The sequence below is a fragment of the Sebastes umbrosus genome, chromosome 23, assembly GCF_015220745.1.
Source record: "Sebastes umbrosus isolate fSebUmb1 chromosome 23, fSebUmb1.pri, whole genome shotgun sequence".
Taxonomy (NCBI): domain Eukaryota; kingdom Metazoa; phylum Chordata; class Actinopteri; order Perciformes; family Sebastidae; genus Sebastes; species Sebastes umbrosus.
The window spans coordinates 11,157,739-11,173,984 of NC_051291.1; the positions used below are offsets into that span (position 1 = coordinate 11,157,739).

Genomic DNA, 16,246 nt, shown 5'->3' on the forward strand with positions numbered 1-16,246 from the left:
TGAGGGCGGGGGGAATCTTGTTTCAAGGCAGCAGTGTGTGATACGAGATCACAGCTGTGTGATTGTACATTATGAAGCTTTTGTCTCATTTGGTATTTGACTTGTTTCTTGTGTAGATTATACTGTGGTCATGTCATATATGGAGCTAATCTGATGACAGAAGCTTTATTGTCAATTTGTGAGGGCTTCTAGACATGTTATGAAAAGATTGTAGCTGTAATTTTAGCTTTCATAGTCATTACAGTATTTGTACTAGGGCTGTCACGCGATTACACGTTAACGCAAAATCGTTTTAGAGCCACTAATTTCTTTAACACGTTATCGCGATTAGGTTGTAGCCGGCTGAGTTTTAAAGCTAGAGTGAAGATACTGGTATCATATGACACTGTAAAATCAAAGGAATCCATTGGTACCAACCGTGTCACAATAGCTTGTCGCGAAGGAGGTTAAATAACGCTCCAAACTTGCGCTAAATTTTGGCGAAGAAAAACTGTCATGGCCATTTTTAAAGGGGTCCCTTGATCTCTGAGAAAATGGGTTCTATGGGTACCCACGAGTCTCCCCTTTACAGACATGCCCACTTTATGATCATCACATGCAGTTTGGGGCAAGTCAGCACATTGTATATGCTAAATGCAGTACCTGTGAGGGTTTCTGGACAATATCTGTCATTGTTTTGTTTTGTTAATAATTTTGACAATAATAAATATATACATACATTTGCATAAAGCAAAAATATTTGCCCACTCCCATGTTGATAAGAGTATTTAAAACTTGACAAATCTCCCTTTAAGGTACATTTTGAACAGATAAAAATGTGCGAATAATTTGCAATTAATCGTGATTAATCATGGACAATCATGCAATTAATTTCAATTAAATATTTTAATCGATTGACAGCCCTAATTTGTAATAATAGCAAGCTGTAATTGAAATTATGGAGCTGTATAAATTAAGCCCCCTGTACGTTTACAAACTAGATTTAGAACTGCAGATGATCCCAAAAAATGGAAATTTAAGACAAAACTAAGCACTTTTCTACTCCTCAATGCACCAAACAGTTTTAAGTATGCTTTCATTTTTGTATTTCCATTATGCTCTGATTGCTCTGACTATGTGGGTCTGCATGCAGGCCATGTGCCAGAAAGAGGACATGGAGGAGCGCATCGTAACATTGGAGAAACGCTACCTGAGCGCCCAGCGAGAGTCCACCTCGGTGCACGACATCAACGACAAGCTGGAGAACGAGCTGGCCAATAAGGAGGCGTTCCTCAGACAGGTCTGTATAATCCATGATGAATTTTAATCTCTCCAGCTTCATTTTGTCAATTTGAGTTGTGGGTCCAGGTGGCTGCTGAAATGGACCATTCAGAGCTGATATGCCAGACGTTTTTCTCAACAATATAACTGGATTCAGAAAAGAATTAAACGTGCATGCAGCTGGTTGTGGGAGATAGACGCTTCCCGTCAGTTAACAAAGCCTTTTAGAGCTGATGCACAGAGAAAAAGCTCTTGACATTGTGTCAAATAAGGTCACAGGAAATTACTACCGGGGAAGGACTTCTGATGGTTTTGAAGTGATCTTCATGACTTATGTAATGCTGTACAATATGACTAAACAATGATCTCTTTTTGATGATTCATTGCAGCCAATTAGATGAATTGCCTCGTCATAGAAGATTGAGTGACGTCCTCATGAGGACAGGCTTAAGCACCATCTGAGCTCTGGAGGGATAGAAAAGGATGTCACTCTAATATGAGCCGAAGTAATCGTAGGCCCACACAGAGAGACACCCTTTTGCTTTGCTGTGAAGAAAGTTGGTCAGACACCAAGCAATGTTTCCAATCTGTATGCAAAACCTAGGCTAACTGGCTCTAGCTACATATTTATCTTACAGACATTAAATCAAACTCTCTGCAAGGAAACCTATTCCATTCCTTAGAAATTAAATGCTGTTGTTGGTAATTCAGAGTCAAGTTTAGCCCCTTCTGCATATGCACAACTAGAGCTGCAACGATTAATCGATTGGTCGACTATTAAATTAATCGCCAACTATTTTGATAATCGATTAATCGGTTTGAGTCATTTTTTAAGAGTCAAAATTCTCTGATTCCAGCTTCTTAAATGTGAATATATATATATATAAGGATTTGTCTGCTCTGAGGTTGTCAAAATTAGATTTACACATGTATCACTAAAATCATAATAACACAATAACATTTTTTTCCTACTTAATAGGCCACATTCTGTTTAAACCCGGTATTTCTGCACATTTGCAGATACAGATCAGGCTGTTATTGTTAGTTTTATACTATTTGTACAACTAAATTCCAGTGGTGGCTGCATAAGATTGTTTCAGACTTGTGTGATCTAAACATTTCCAGTAACTCCAGAGTGTTAAAAGTCCAAATTTACAATTATAACAACCAACCATAAGCACCAAGTTGACTTCAACACCACTCTACAAAATAAATGCATCCAGAAACGCCCTCAGAGCGTACAGAAATAGCCTCCGAAGCCTCTGGGTTTAAGCTCCTGCTACCACACACAACTTCCTCGCCGGCTGTGTAATGAGTTTACTTGTTGTTGTGCCAGAGGCTGAACCCCGGGATCAGGCCGCTGATGTTTGAAGATGAGTTGTTCAGGGGACGTAGCGTTGGCCATCGGTACAGAAGGGTTGAGAGCGAAAAAGAGGGATGGAAGGGCACCTAGGGAGGATATCATAGACAAAAACACACTGTCATGCTCCCCCAGTGTCGTCTCAGACACCCATGGGAAAGACAGAAAATATCACTGACACACACACACACACACACGCTGGCCCACTCCAGTCTAATTATTGCTTATTGAGCTGCCAGGCCCGATGCTTTGGGGAGCAGAGCATCTGTCGCTGGTGGCAAAAGGCTGCCAAGCCAGCCCCAAAAAAAAGAGTCTTAAAACTGATCAGAGCCCTGAGAAATGCAGCGAGGAAAGTCTCAACACGCTACAGGGAAGTACAAGTCAACTCGGTGGCAGCGTCACTCAACGCAGAGTCTGATTTCCATCTTTATAATGCATCTAATCAGAGCAATTACCGGTATCTGCTGAGTAAAAAGTTGCTACTGTCACTCCTGGCGCAGTGCAGAGCTGCTGCTGCTATTCTGACTCTGTTATGGTGCTATTTTGAAGACGGGTTGAGGCGCGCTGCCAGAGCCTTCAGTAGCCAGTCCTCCTACTAAACATATCTGTGGCTCTATTTTCTACCAGCCGATGATGCTCTGCTGACACTAGAAGGGAAAGAAGGAAGAGATTCACATTCTCAGACTGTTTTTTTTAATGTTATATCCCAGGAGAGAGTGGGAGAAAGCACAAATACCGTAAACTATTCTTAATTTATGTCTTCTGCCGCGAATAGCAGGCCTTTATTTATTTATATTTTCACTTTAAACACTCTTGAGTTTTATTTGGCTTTTGCCGCTGTTGCTGTTATTATTGCAAGCAACACTTCCACCTTGTTAACCCTGTTGTCTTGGTAAATTCAGGATGATGTATATTTCTACAGCTCTAATTCCATCTGCACAAATTGTTGTTTAGTTTTTTTCTTTTTAACAGAAACACTATTCTCACTTATAAATAATTCCAATCGGTTCTACTTTACCTTTATTTATTTCTTTCACCGTGAGGCTACTGTCAATAAAACTCTTTAAAAGCCTTTCATCGACTCAAAAGTCATACACTGCATCCCTCTTCTACACTAAACACTAAATTGAAGTGGGTTTTAAGTAGTTAGTATATTCACACTGGCAAAGTGACAAATATAAAATGTGGCAGTAAATCCACTTACTTTTTGTTGCTTTTGATGGACACTAATGTCCCACAATGCAATGCGCAAAGAAAATAGAGGTGCTACGCACAGCTCAAAAGATTCACACATTTCAAGCAATCAATAAATCATCTTTTTTTTAATGACACTTGCGGTCTAGACACAAGGTTAGGCTGTAAATGTGGAGCATTTATGGGAAGTTTTGAGTTTCATTAAGAAACGGCATAACATCGAACCAAAAAAAAACAACATTGCTTCATTTTTATATGCCTGCCATTATTATTTAACTTCATTTTATTGTAGAATTCAGTATGCAATATCTCTTAAAGGTCCCATATTATGCTCATTTTCAGGTTCATACTTGTATTTTGTGTTTCTACTAGAACATGTTTACATGCTGTAATGTTAAAAAAAAACTTTATTTTCCTCATACTGTCAGCCTGAATATACCTGTATTTACCCTCTGTCTGAAACGCTCCGTTTTAGTGCATTTCAAATGAATTGCAATGGAATTGCGTTGCTAGGCAACAGCTTGGGTCCATGTTTACTTCCTGTCAGCTGATTTTATTCACATCCACTGCAACAGGAAATAAACTGGGACACATTTAGAATGTTTATATTTAAAACTGTGTAATGATTTATATATTGTATATTTGTGACATCACAAATGGACAGAAATCCTAACGGCTTGTTTCAAACGCACAATTTGTAAATACGGGCTGTGTGTATTTCTCCGTATATTCAGCATTTTGATAGTTTAACAGTATTTATATAGCACTTAAACCTGCTTTATGATATAAAAGACACTGGAAATCTCACTTTTTACAATATGGGACCTTTAAGTCTTCTGAATGAATACCTGCTGATGTCGCTGGTGTTTGTGTGTACAGATGGAGGAGAAGAACAGGCAGCTACAGGAGAGGCTGGAGCTGGCAGAGCAGAAGCTCCAGCAGACCATGAGGAAGGCCGAGACGCTGCCGGAGGTCGAGGCCGAACTGGCCCAGAGGATAGCGGCCCTCACTAAGGTAGGAACACATACACACATTAACACACACACATTCCCACAGATGCCCCAGTCTCTAGATTGTACTATACCTGTGTGTAAGTGTGCACGTGGTGTCATGTCATGACGTTTCAACATGTCCCTCTCCTCTTCCTCGGCCACGTAGTCTGACTCCAGCTCCTCTTCCTCTCCCGATGATTATCACTTTGTTATGGAAGCTAAACTCCAAGACATGAACTCCATTCTTAGGAAGGTAGTCCCACAGGACGTCACAGCTACTGCCAATTCCTGTAGAGAGCCGATTCCATTCATTTATCTTATTAGTGTTTTTGTGGCGAGCGTGTTTACTGGGATTCTGCTCTGGCTGTTCGACCACCACGGGACAGCTGCATGGCACTTCTGGCTGGAGCTCATACTTGGCAGCGCTGGAGGAGCTCTCTTCCTCTTTCATTCTGTCCTTTGGTGGCCTCGTTCTCCATCCTTCTCCTTGTCACTCTTTGTTTTCAACCAGCTCTCTTTCTTCCTCTTGTTCTGCTTTAATACGATAGACATCCATCTTTGAGTTCGGGGGTAGAGGCTTTTGGCTTGTGTCGTCGCCACTGCTTTTTTTCTTTGTTGCCCTTCAGTGCTGTCAAACACGCAGATCATCGTAGCCCCTCTTTTGTCCCGTCTATGCTGTGATCCATCTGTAGGCGGAAGAGCGTCACGGGAGCATTGAGGAGCGAATGAGGCACTTGGAGTGCCAGCTGGAGGAGAAGAACCAGGAGCTGCTGCGGGTGAGTCACCACGGAGGCGTTGTGCCAGGCAACACTAACCAGGCAGCCACTCCTGCATGAGCACGACAGCTTGAGGCGACTGATTTATCACCACTGACACCAGACCAAATCAACGTGTCACAACTACGGCGATAGAACGATTTGTAAAATGCTCACAAATGATGCAATAATGTACTGCTTATTTTAGATCGCATCAACATCTTAAAAGCCACATTTTGTAATGTCATCTTAAAATGCTGCAGTAGAGAGAAAACAGTATGAAAATACTATTTTCCCTACTTGGAGGCCCGCATATCTAGCAGGATACAAACCTGATTTGAACCCTGAATTGGTAAAGTTAGATTTCATTATTTATGTAGACAGTCAGTAGACTTTGAAATATGACTCTTCAATTGTGTACTTCAATCCCCACCAGGCTCGACAGAGAGAAAAGATGAACGAAGAGCACAACAAGCGACTCTCGGACACGGTGGACCGACTCCTCACAGAGTCCAACGAGCGTCTTCAGCTCCACCTGAAGGAGAGAATGGCAGCTCTAGAAGAGAAGGTTAAGAGAAGGCTGCCACTGTCGATGGAAACCCTATCCATATCAGTTCTGTCCAATGAATGTCAGGAGGAGGTGGATTTTGATCACTGCTGACTTTATTTTCTCCCCCTTCTCTTTGCAGAATTTGTTAATCCAAGACTCGGAAGGTTACAGAAAACAGTACGAAGACTCAATCCATGAAAAAGTACGTTGCAGAGATCAAGAAATTATGATTTAGTCTATTTCTTTTAAAATATCCTACATTTTACATGCTTTAATAAGTACAATTTAATAGAGAAATAATGAGGTTGGTTTTTATGAATCTCTGCAGTTGAATATTCAAAAGCTTCTTGCAACAATATGCCCCAATGGCTTTGAGCCGTGTCACTCCACAAGTGTTGACATGCACCAATATGACTACTGTGTATGATATAACTGGGATAATCATTATTTGGGCATTTGATATCATAGACGAGTCCTGTAATTACATCTTGTCAAATTGTTTGGTTCCAGACACATCTGGCAGAGGAGATTGAGAAGCTGAGATCGGAGCTGGACCAGTTCAGATTGAGGGCTGGCTCCCTCACAGAACCCACCCTGTCGCGGTACGTTGGCTTTGTGTCTGTATGTGTGTGTGTGTGTGAGTGTGTGTGCAAGTGTATTAAGGTTTGACTCGTATGAGTTTTTGCAGGCCGGCAATATTTCGAACACTTAAGCCATATATGATTTTAGACCACTGGACCCTGAAACTCTCCATTGAACTTTGAACTTATGAAATTGACTGTTTGCTGACTCTAGCCACCCTTAGATACTGTTGCTATGCCGGTCAAATGAAACCAAGATGGGTCCAAACATTAGTCAGTATTTGGACTCAGACTATCTCAGAGTCAGTTGAACAGTCGACTCAAGAAGAAGAAGACACGGATGCTTGACTCTGAATCAGAGGTTTGTACTTAAAATTGTCTGTGTTCCTCACAGATTCTTCCCGTAGCTACAGTCAAGGAAGCATCTCCATGACTTTGGTATTGGATGACATTGACTGGCTAAGTAGAGATTTAATAAAAGGCCCAGATTTAGCCCAGATCTAACCTAAGTTTGTGTCTGTAACAGGAAGCACATGAAATGCTGGAAAGCAGATATACTCTCTCCAGTAGCAGGCCTGTTATTTTATCCGTCACTGACGAAACAATTTGCTCTGCACTATTGTTAGAAACGCTGGTATCACTGAACGCTCCGTGTCTATTCTTGGATGTTTTCTGGCTTCCTTTTCATGCTGCATGGAGTTCTAATATTACAGTGCTGATGTGTTGACAGTAGCAGCCCTTAATCTCCTCCATAAACACACAATTTGCAGCCATAGAGGCATGAAGAAGTACACTTTACATCACATCATTGAGACTATTAGGTACGCTTGAGGTACCCAAACACAAGATTTGATTGGTTTACTATGTGCATAACTGGGCACATTACCCTAAAATGTTTGCTGTGTCTCATATTTTGTATATGGAGTGGATTCAGACTCAATATTGAATGCACACAAAATAATTCACTAATGTTTTTCGTGTTTTATATTGTATATAAATGACTCTCCACAAATATTTTCCAATGCATGCAAAATTCTTAAAATCCACTTATGAAAAATAAGGTCCACACAAATGTATTTCTGATGTACACTAGGGTTGGGCAATACACAGATATTATATCGATATGGTGGTATGATATCATCTTAAATTTTGGATATTGTAAAATCATAATATGGCATAAGTGTTGCCTTTCCCTGATTTTAAAGGTTGCATTACAGTAACGGGATGTAAATTTCTGAACTTACCGGACTATTCTAGCAGTTCTATTATTTGCCTTTACCCATTTATTCATTATATCAACATTACTTTTCATTATCAAAAATCTCATTGTGTGAATATTTTGTAACAGCACCAATGGTCAACCCTAAAATATCATTGCAATATTGGATTGAAGTAAAAAAAATATTGGGATGTCTGATTTTTCTCCATATCGCCCAGCCCTAATGTAAACACAAATATCTCCTGTTTTAAAGGGACTGTTTGTAAGAATCAGAAATTGGTTGTAACAGCGACACCTGTGGCCATTAAGTCAACGAAAGTCAGCGTCCTGTTGCTCGCGATTGCCCGTGTGCACGCGCTACCTGAATGTGAGCGAGCATCCGTCAAAAACAGTGAGGCGACACACGTCAGCTAAAACCACAATATCACTCTATATTTCAGCTGCTTGGCAGTAATGTTAGCTGACCAGACGAGAGAGAAAAGACACCATTTTAAAATGATATACTAGACTGATCAGCAAATAATTGGTTATAATGATGTATGGGCACTTTTCTTATTATTTACATGTTTCAGAGACTGCATTAAAATGATAAAATCTATTTAAAAAAAATGTAAACGGGGGGATGACTTGGAGTCATACCCTTATTATTATTATTAATATTTATATTTGGATTTTTAAAATATTTATATACAGCAATAACTATTTTCTGTGTGCTTTGAAAACTCTGTGGAGAGAGTCATTTATATATAAATCACAGATTACATTTGTGAATCCTCTGTGTGCTTTCATTAATATTGATCTGACTCCATAGATGTAATCGCCTTCAGGCAAAGTCCTTGAGTAGGATACTGTTCATCTTTAATAAATGACACCCAGAAGATGTTTTAGTTTACGCACACACTCTAGGTAACTTAAGGTGTCGTATTATTGCACACTAATAAAAGTTGTTTCTTTCTCAGGTCTCATCTGGACACGTCAGCCGAGCTCCGATTCTCGTTGGGATCTCTGGCTGAAACCCAGTCGGACCACTACCGCTCAGCCAAGGTCATCCGGCGACCGAGGAGAGGTCGAATGGGCCTGCGTGAAACCAAGGTGAGTCTTATTTGTCGGTTAGAAATTGGCACACCCAGTAGAAACCCTGAGGCTGTAAGGCAGTGCTAAAAGTCTCCAATATGGCAATATGATTAACCTTTGGTAAGGATGCTGAAATCAGATTAACATCTTTTTATTCCCTTGAGAATACCTCTATACTGCATTATATTCAATATATTTTAACTAATTCTAGTATTAAGGGTATACACACGTTTAGAGGTGAACTCAGTCACTCATGCTTTGATGTGACCGTCTCATTTGTGCAATTTTGGTGACGAGAGACCGGCACGGTCCGCGCCACAGTGCATCAGGGTTAGCGTAGGTTTTATATGTTGTTAGTGGGAGCAACATTATCACCAGGAGAGAGTATAGGTGGGCTTCAATAATGAGATCAGCTCATCTCATTTCTTTTTTATAGTAGCATACAGTTATTTTTTTATGGGCCAGTGAGGGGAAGAGTCCAGACTGTAGCCTCCCCCAGGATAAAATAACTTCTGTCCAGCAAATATTAGTATACTGTGCAGCAAAATACGTGGTTCCAATGAACCCTTGTAGATTAAATTAAAAGTTTAAATGAGGCTACGAACTCACCATTCTTATTATCGAAAAATGACCACTTTTCCTCGACCTTGATGGAAAACGTCCTGAGGTCAAGGAAAGATGTGAAGGAGAATTCATAAGGACGTAGGAAATGACAACCGTGGTATTAAGAAAATACGACTTCACTGACTCTGGGCTCCGTCATTATGATGCGACGGTGGAGGTTAATGATGTGGGTCCGCTTCAGCGATAAAACTACAATGGTCCGAAGATGGACTACAAGAAGTGCATCTTACACTTAGCTTTGTGCGTTTCTTACCATATTGATATTGATGTATGCTCTCAATGCTACAACTAAAGCAACTTGTAGTACAAAAAAAATATGTTTCCATCATGTTGGAGTATATTTTTGTTTACTGAAGTGATAAAGAAGGCATACAGTTTTGGTTGCATTCACATGTAGAAGATGTCTCCTACAAATACTGTGAGAAAAGGGACTGTAGAACCTCAGAGCTCATAAGAATTCAAAGTAAAATCTTACTTTGATTATCTGAATAAATGCCTCTGACTCCCCTAAAGATTGTAAATGTATTACATCAGAACTTATAAATATATAATCTACTATTCATAGTCTCTCCCCGTCTTTGTGTGCAGGCTAAATCACTGGGGGAGCACGAATGGCGCTCGCAGCAGCTAGGGCTGGGAGGCCACCACTTCGAGAGCGACACGGAGATGTCGGACATCGACGACGACGACAGGGAAACGTTGTTCAGCTCCATGGACCTGCTCTCACCCAGCGGCCACTCCGATGCACAAACGCTGGCCATGATGCTGCAGGAGCAGCTGGACGCCATCAACAAGGAGATTCGGTACCCCCCGACACACACTCCAATGTTCATTTAATAGAAAAGGCCAGACGTATTGATCTGCTTCCTTTGCTTATTGTGTTCCTAATCCATTTTACTTCAAATCAAGTTAGCAATTGATATGTTTTTTAAGATCACGTCCCGGAAAGCTGCTCCTTTTTTATTCCGTTTTGCAGATTACTTAAAACGTTTCTGACTTTGTTTGTTGTTGGATAAAGCCCTGTTTCCAACGGATAACTCTGTCTCTAGGGCTGCAACTAATGATTATTTTCATTGTCAAATATGTTTAAATATGGATTAATACGCTGCCTCTGACTGAATTGTCACACAAGAATCCGTCAAAGCTCACACTAAGGTATCAGTTGTCTTTTCAGTCTGTCGATCTTCCCGTCTACGAACCAAACACTTCTCTTGTATGCGCGAAAATGTTTCAGGAAATGTGATCTGCCTCTTGCTTGTTAATGCCGTAATTATCTCGTGCTGATAAGTATATTCATAACCCCGGGCGCAACTTCACTTAGAGTCTTTTAATTTCAAGGGTTCTTAATGCGGCTTCTGGTCTTTGCTCATTTACATCCCCGTCAATAGACACGGTGCCACATTCCCTTTCACGAAGAGTTCATTCAAATCTGATGGCAGATAGCGATCACGAATGCGAGGAGTCGAGCTCGCAGCTAATTACAAAGTTAAACCCCGGGTGTGGGTGAAATTAATGATCTGACTTTTAGCCTTTTATCTCCTCACTTTGGCCTTTAATTAGTTTGTGTTATACTGTTTGTATTTAATGGAATTTGTTAGGCAAATCTCCAGAAATCCACCTCCAAAGATAAGACTAAACTCGGTAGTAGGGAGACTGATAAAAAGAGTCAATTTTTTAGCTGCAAATGATCACCGACACATACTTACTGCCATCTTCTCTTCTTCCAAGGCTGATCCAGGAGGAGAAGGAGTCCACGGAGCTGCGGGCGGAGGAGATTGAGAACCGGGTGGCCAGCGTGAGCCTGGAGGGCCTCAACCTGGCTCGAATGCACCACCACGGAGCCTCCATCACTGCCTCAGCCACCGCCTCCTCCTTGGCCTCTTCTTCCCCGCCCAGCGGACACTCTACCCCCAAACTTGATCCTCGAACATGCGACATGGAGCGCATGGGGGTCATGACACTGGTAAGTAGCCTCCTCTCCCAGCCCAAATACATATTCATAACCTGGAAGTGCACGAACAGTAGGTCACATCAACAGAATGATCTTTTCTTTAACTGTTAGAGGAGCAGCTCTTTGTTTATAGAAAGATTTCTGGAAAATCTACAAGTGGAATCCTGCAATCCCATAAATATTTCATGATTTTAAGACCGAAAAATGTATTTAAGTAGACATTTTGTGGTTTGTAAAGGAGCCTCATCTTTTAATTCATTGCACTTCTCCTTGTGGGTCACATATTTAATCATGAGGAATTTGTTTTTGCTAAATGTGTGAAGTACATTTTGAGTCATTTGGAAATTTACCAAAAGCTGTAGTTATTAATAAACTGCTTGGACAGCACCATCAGCCGTATCAGTATAATATTGTTGTCCAAAAAGATAGTGGTGTTTAGATGAAGAGACGATACCTGAGCTTGACCTTTTTTTATGCATCAATTCGTCTGAGCAGCAGCAGAAAATCTTTTCATGTTGCATGAGACAAAGCGCCTCATGCAACATGAAATTGGTCAAATCTGTGATATGAACCGATTGTTATTCCATTATACATTGTGACCTTTACAGTCACGTCCTGCGGTATGATTGTTTTTGCAACGTTAGAACGCGGTATCAAGATGTATTATGTCACCGGGTTCAAACTCATACAGACAAGTGGCGTCTGAGGATTCACACCAACCATTACATTACAAGAGCAACAGCGTGTGTGCAGTGTGAGTGGGATTTCTGTGAGGCGCCGAGTTGCAAAAATGTGTCTGTCTCGGATTTTAGTCTTTGACAGCCAGAAATGTCCATGAGACCATGAGGGATTTGCTGTCCTCGCATCACACAGCAGTGTTTCATTAGAGTCTGAGTATAAGTCTGAGTGTGTACTTTCAGGAATAGATTTATTTAAGATTTATTTTTAGATTGTACCACTTTTGTAAAGTACATAGAGATGCAGATAAATAGAGAAATGTATTGTATAGAATATTTCTCACTCACTTGAGCAAAGTGTGTCCATAGCAGCTCATGCATCGAGTTGGCGGTTGATGCAAAATGAATAAAGGTAAGCCAGCTGTTCTGCCCAGGTTTTTAGAGTATCTCTGCATGTTAAGCCGTATAGCTAGAGGAGGACATGCATTTTTTAAGGCTTGCTGCATTAAATTAGCGTGCAGAGAAAGTCGTGACAGTCTTTGCTCTGTCAGCTGTCATCATGCAACACAGGTGTCAAAAGGCATGGCTTGCAGTTTCACCAAGAATAGACAATAATGTGTTTTACAGCTCAGTTCCTGTCTAACTCTCTCCACGTTGACCTGAGGCTGAAACGCTCCAGATGTGACCAACAAAAGGAGACTTTTTTTACTTTGAGAAAAATAAAAAAAATATTCACGTATGTCCCCATAATGTCCCAGAACAAGAGATCTGTGCATTGTGTCCTTTACCCAGAGGCATTTAATCCTATTTAAGTTGATCTAAAACAAAAACCATAATAGCTAGGGCATTCAGTCTTTTTGCAGTTGAAAGCCAAGGCCTCTGTCTTTCGCGTCATCACATTGTGCGCTCGTGATGACGTCAATATGTCACGTGCGGTACAAAATGCGGTGACGCCATATTTCCCCACAGTAGATCGTTGTTTGCGTGAAAAGCTCATAAAAATTAGCATATCTCAAAAATTAAAAAAATAGGCATTGTTCAAATAACTTAGGAAGTGTTAAGAAATATTTTGTTCATGTTTCTACATTTAGAAATATTTTGGATCAATATGTTTTGTGTTTATTTGTAACATTTTTTTAAAAATCATCAGATTTCTTTTTGTATTTATGACACAATTTCAATTTTGTCGATTATTATGGTTTATTGACTGACGTAACTTTTTAGCTTAGGTTGTACAGACTTTAGGGATATGAAGAATTTGAAGATACTCCAAGAAATGACATCACAATGAGCAAAAATACCAGTGTAGGCAATGGTGGACCATTTCTATTGCAGAATTCAAAGGGTTAAAGGACTAAGGCTTTGATTTTATTGATCGGTCAAATGACGTGTTTAGTCCTTCTTTGTTCCTCTGTATTGATCTGTTGATTGACGCTCTGGTATTGGGCAAAGGCCCATGAATGAGCATCTAATGGTGTATGATATTAATATGAATGAACCAATAGTCTTTCATTTATTATCAACACGGATGTCCATGGATATTAACGATTTCCTTTTCTTCTGCCCAACAAACAGCCCAGTGATCTGAGGAAACACAGGAGAAAGGTACGCACCGTATAGTTTAACGATAAGGATGCTATAATGACACCCAGGATTGGATGAATGGGTGAGGGTTCACGTCTAATGTCACATTCTTCGCCGTCGCCCCTCAGATAGCGGCGGTGGACGACGACGGCCGTGAGGACAAGGCCACCATCAAGTGTGAGACATCCCCCCCTGCGACGCCGCGCACTGTCCGAATGACACACACACTGCCAGCCTCCTCGCACAATGACGCACGAGGGTACGTGTCACTTCATGTTTAGACTGATTATACCACTTTTCATTTAATTCATATAGAGTTTTTTTTTTGTTTGATTACTTCTCTATCTTGGATGCAAATGATTTGCAAATGTTGTAAGATGTTAGCTCGGTTTTCAGATGGTGTAGTCGTCTTTAGCGCTGCCTGTTTTTTGCTTTGGATAGAAAATGAGAAGGTTTATTTATAAGCTTCCAGTTTTGCCGTGTATGATTTTTAAGCACTCGAGATAATCTGGGTACTTTGTCAAACTTAAAAGCACAAGCAGTCGCAACTATATTAGATGAGTCTTCAGTAATTGGCGTGGATAAATGAGTTTAAAAAGCAGCAAATACTTCTCGGGATATTGCACAGAAAAAAAGACCACAACGGAGCAAAGAAAGTAAGGGGACTATTCTTGGATATGTATGAAATATAAACTGAGGTATCTACAGGTAAGAACTGTCTATTCTCATTATCTATCCACATAAATACTCTTTTTATCAAAACATTTCGACCTTTGAGAATTAATCTCATGATTATATGTACCTGAAACTTGTCCTCATGCGTTCCGTGCATGTTTTGTGTCCTCAGGATCGTGTCCTCACTGGAGGCTGACGCCAGCGCACTGAGCAGCGTCGCCAGCAGCCAAGACTCCCTGCACAAGCAGCCGAAGAAGAAGGGCATCAAATCCTCCATCGGACGGCTTTTTGGCAAGAAGGAGAAGGGCAGGCTGGCACATCTGGCGCACAGACATGTCATGCTAGATCCTCAAGGTGGGCACTGGAGGAGACCTGTTTCAACAATACTGATCGCAATATGCTGATAGTTCACCTAATACGTAGAATCTGCCTGTAGTGAAACAGGTGAGCTCACAGATGGATTGGGAGCCTCGATCAATCAATGTAGATATGATTTAATAAATTCAAAACACATATACAGCAGGGTATTTGTGTGATTTAAACAGCTGTCTATGCAGATTACGCTTCACTAAACACGACAAGAACATACTAGAAGCGTAAAAAAATGCGGGGGATCTCCGTGTGGATTTGATACGTTTAATAAAAGGAGGCGAATCTGTTCCATGACGGACATCAAAAACACTTCTGATGACTCTTTCAGTGTGGATTGGCCGTCATACTAGTAGGAATAACACGCAAGACAGTGTTCATGCATACTTAAGACAGGAACCAGATGCTCTTACACTATCAAATGCATCAGAGTCTGAGAAACCTTATGCATCATATGTATCATATCAGTTGTGAACAACATTGACTGTAATTCTTAATTTCAAAAACAGATAATAATGGCCTGGTATACCAGCAAATATTGAAGTATTTGATTAATATAGTGGAGTTATTGTACAAAATAAAAAAAATATAAAAATGTCTTCTGAATTTATTTTCCAGTAACAATAAGTTATCACAATTCAAATTCTATAATAATCAGTTATAGCATATTATGTTACTCAGAGGCAAACAAGGCACTTATGAAAACATTTTAGTATTTATTTATTTCACATCATACAGTATCAATTTTCAGATTGTATTCACTGATGTATCCCGTGTTCCTCCTCTTCTCTCAGCGACCATGATGGACGCGGACATGGCGGGCCAGGACATGGGGCTGGGCAAGCTGGGAACTCAGGCCGAGAAGGACCGCAGGTTGAAAAAGAAGTAAGCTTTGTCCAAAGAACCGCATCACTAAGTCGCACAACGCAGACGTCCAAATAGTCCCTCAGCAGGGTCTTCTCATACACAGCCAGCAGTATTTAATATACCTGCTTGTAGAGAATCCTTCTAGTTGTATGTTTTTAGAACTTTCACCGCTACATTACAGTATATAGTTACCTTTGACACACGGACGGAGGCTATTACCTCCACCTCCTGTGTTCACCTTTCCCTCTATGAAAGCACCGACTGTACCGTATGCAATACCATAACCCACACTGAGAGCAGGATCGATATAAAAGCAGAAGCTGGATCAGTATCCAGGAGCAGAGATCAGCCTCACTGTATTCAGACACGCAAGCCAAAGTCAGACTATTGATCCCGGCCGAAAACCCAATTAATCTCACAAAGCTACTTTGTCAATTTGGAAGCTATAGATGTCTTTCCCAACACACCGCACCATAGGTAACATGTTCTGCCCCTGCAGGAAACGGGGGAAACC

The 16,246-nt window shown here is 40.7% G+C and overlaps 1 protein-coding gene across 15 annotated transcripts in view; it reads left to right on the forward strand.

The window, feature by feature from the left end:
- ppfia2 (PTPRF interacting protein alpha 2) overlaps window positions 1-16,246 on the forward strand; it is a 226,225-nt gene that overhangs the window by 188,973 nt on the left and 21,006 nt on the right. For 13 of the 15 annotated variants that reach the window (XR_005205435.1, XM_037759967.1, XM_037759971.1 and 10 more), the window contains 13 exons: window positions 1,133-1,279; window positions 4,694-4,828; window positions 5,499-5,582; window positions 5,998-6,129; window positions 6,251-6,313; window positions 6,622-6,713; window positions 8,871-9,003; window positions 10,198-10,412; window positions 11,338-11,572; window positions 13,813-13,842; window positions 13,950-14,080; window positions 14,669-14,850; window positions 15,660-15,750. Coding sequence is in view for 14 of the 15 variants with exons in the window: in XM_037759967.1 (XP_037615895.1) it covers window positions 1,133-1,279; window positions 4,694-4,828; window positions 5,499-5,582; window positions 5,998-6,129; window positions 6,251-6,313; window positions 6,622-6,713; window positions 8,871-9,003; window positions 10,198-10,412; window positions 11,338-11,572; window positions 13,813-13,842; window positions 13,950-14,080; window positions 14,669-14,850; window positions 15,660-15,750 (1,670 nt within the window). In the remaining variant the exon portion in view is untranslated. The remainder of the gene's footprint in view (window positions 1-1,132; window positions 1,280-4,693; window positions 4,829-5,498; window positions 5,583-5,997; window positions 6,130-6,250; window positions 6,314-6,621; window positions 6,714-8,870; window positions 9,004-10,197; window positions 10,413-11,337; window positions 11,573-13,812; window positions 13,843-13,949; window positions 14,081-14,668; window positions 14,851-15,659; window positions 15,751-16,246) is intronic. The other 2 variants (XM_037759972.1, XM_037759980.1) reach the window with 1 other exon arrangement.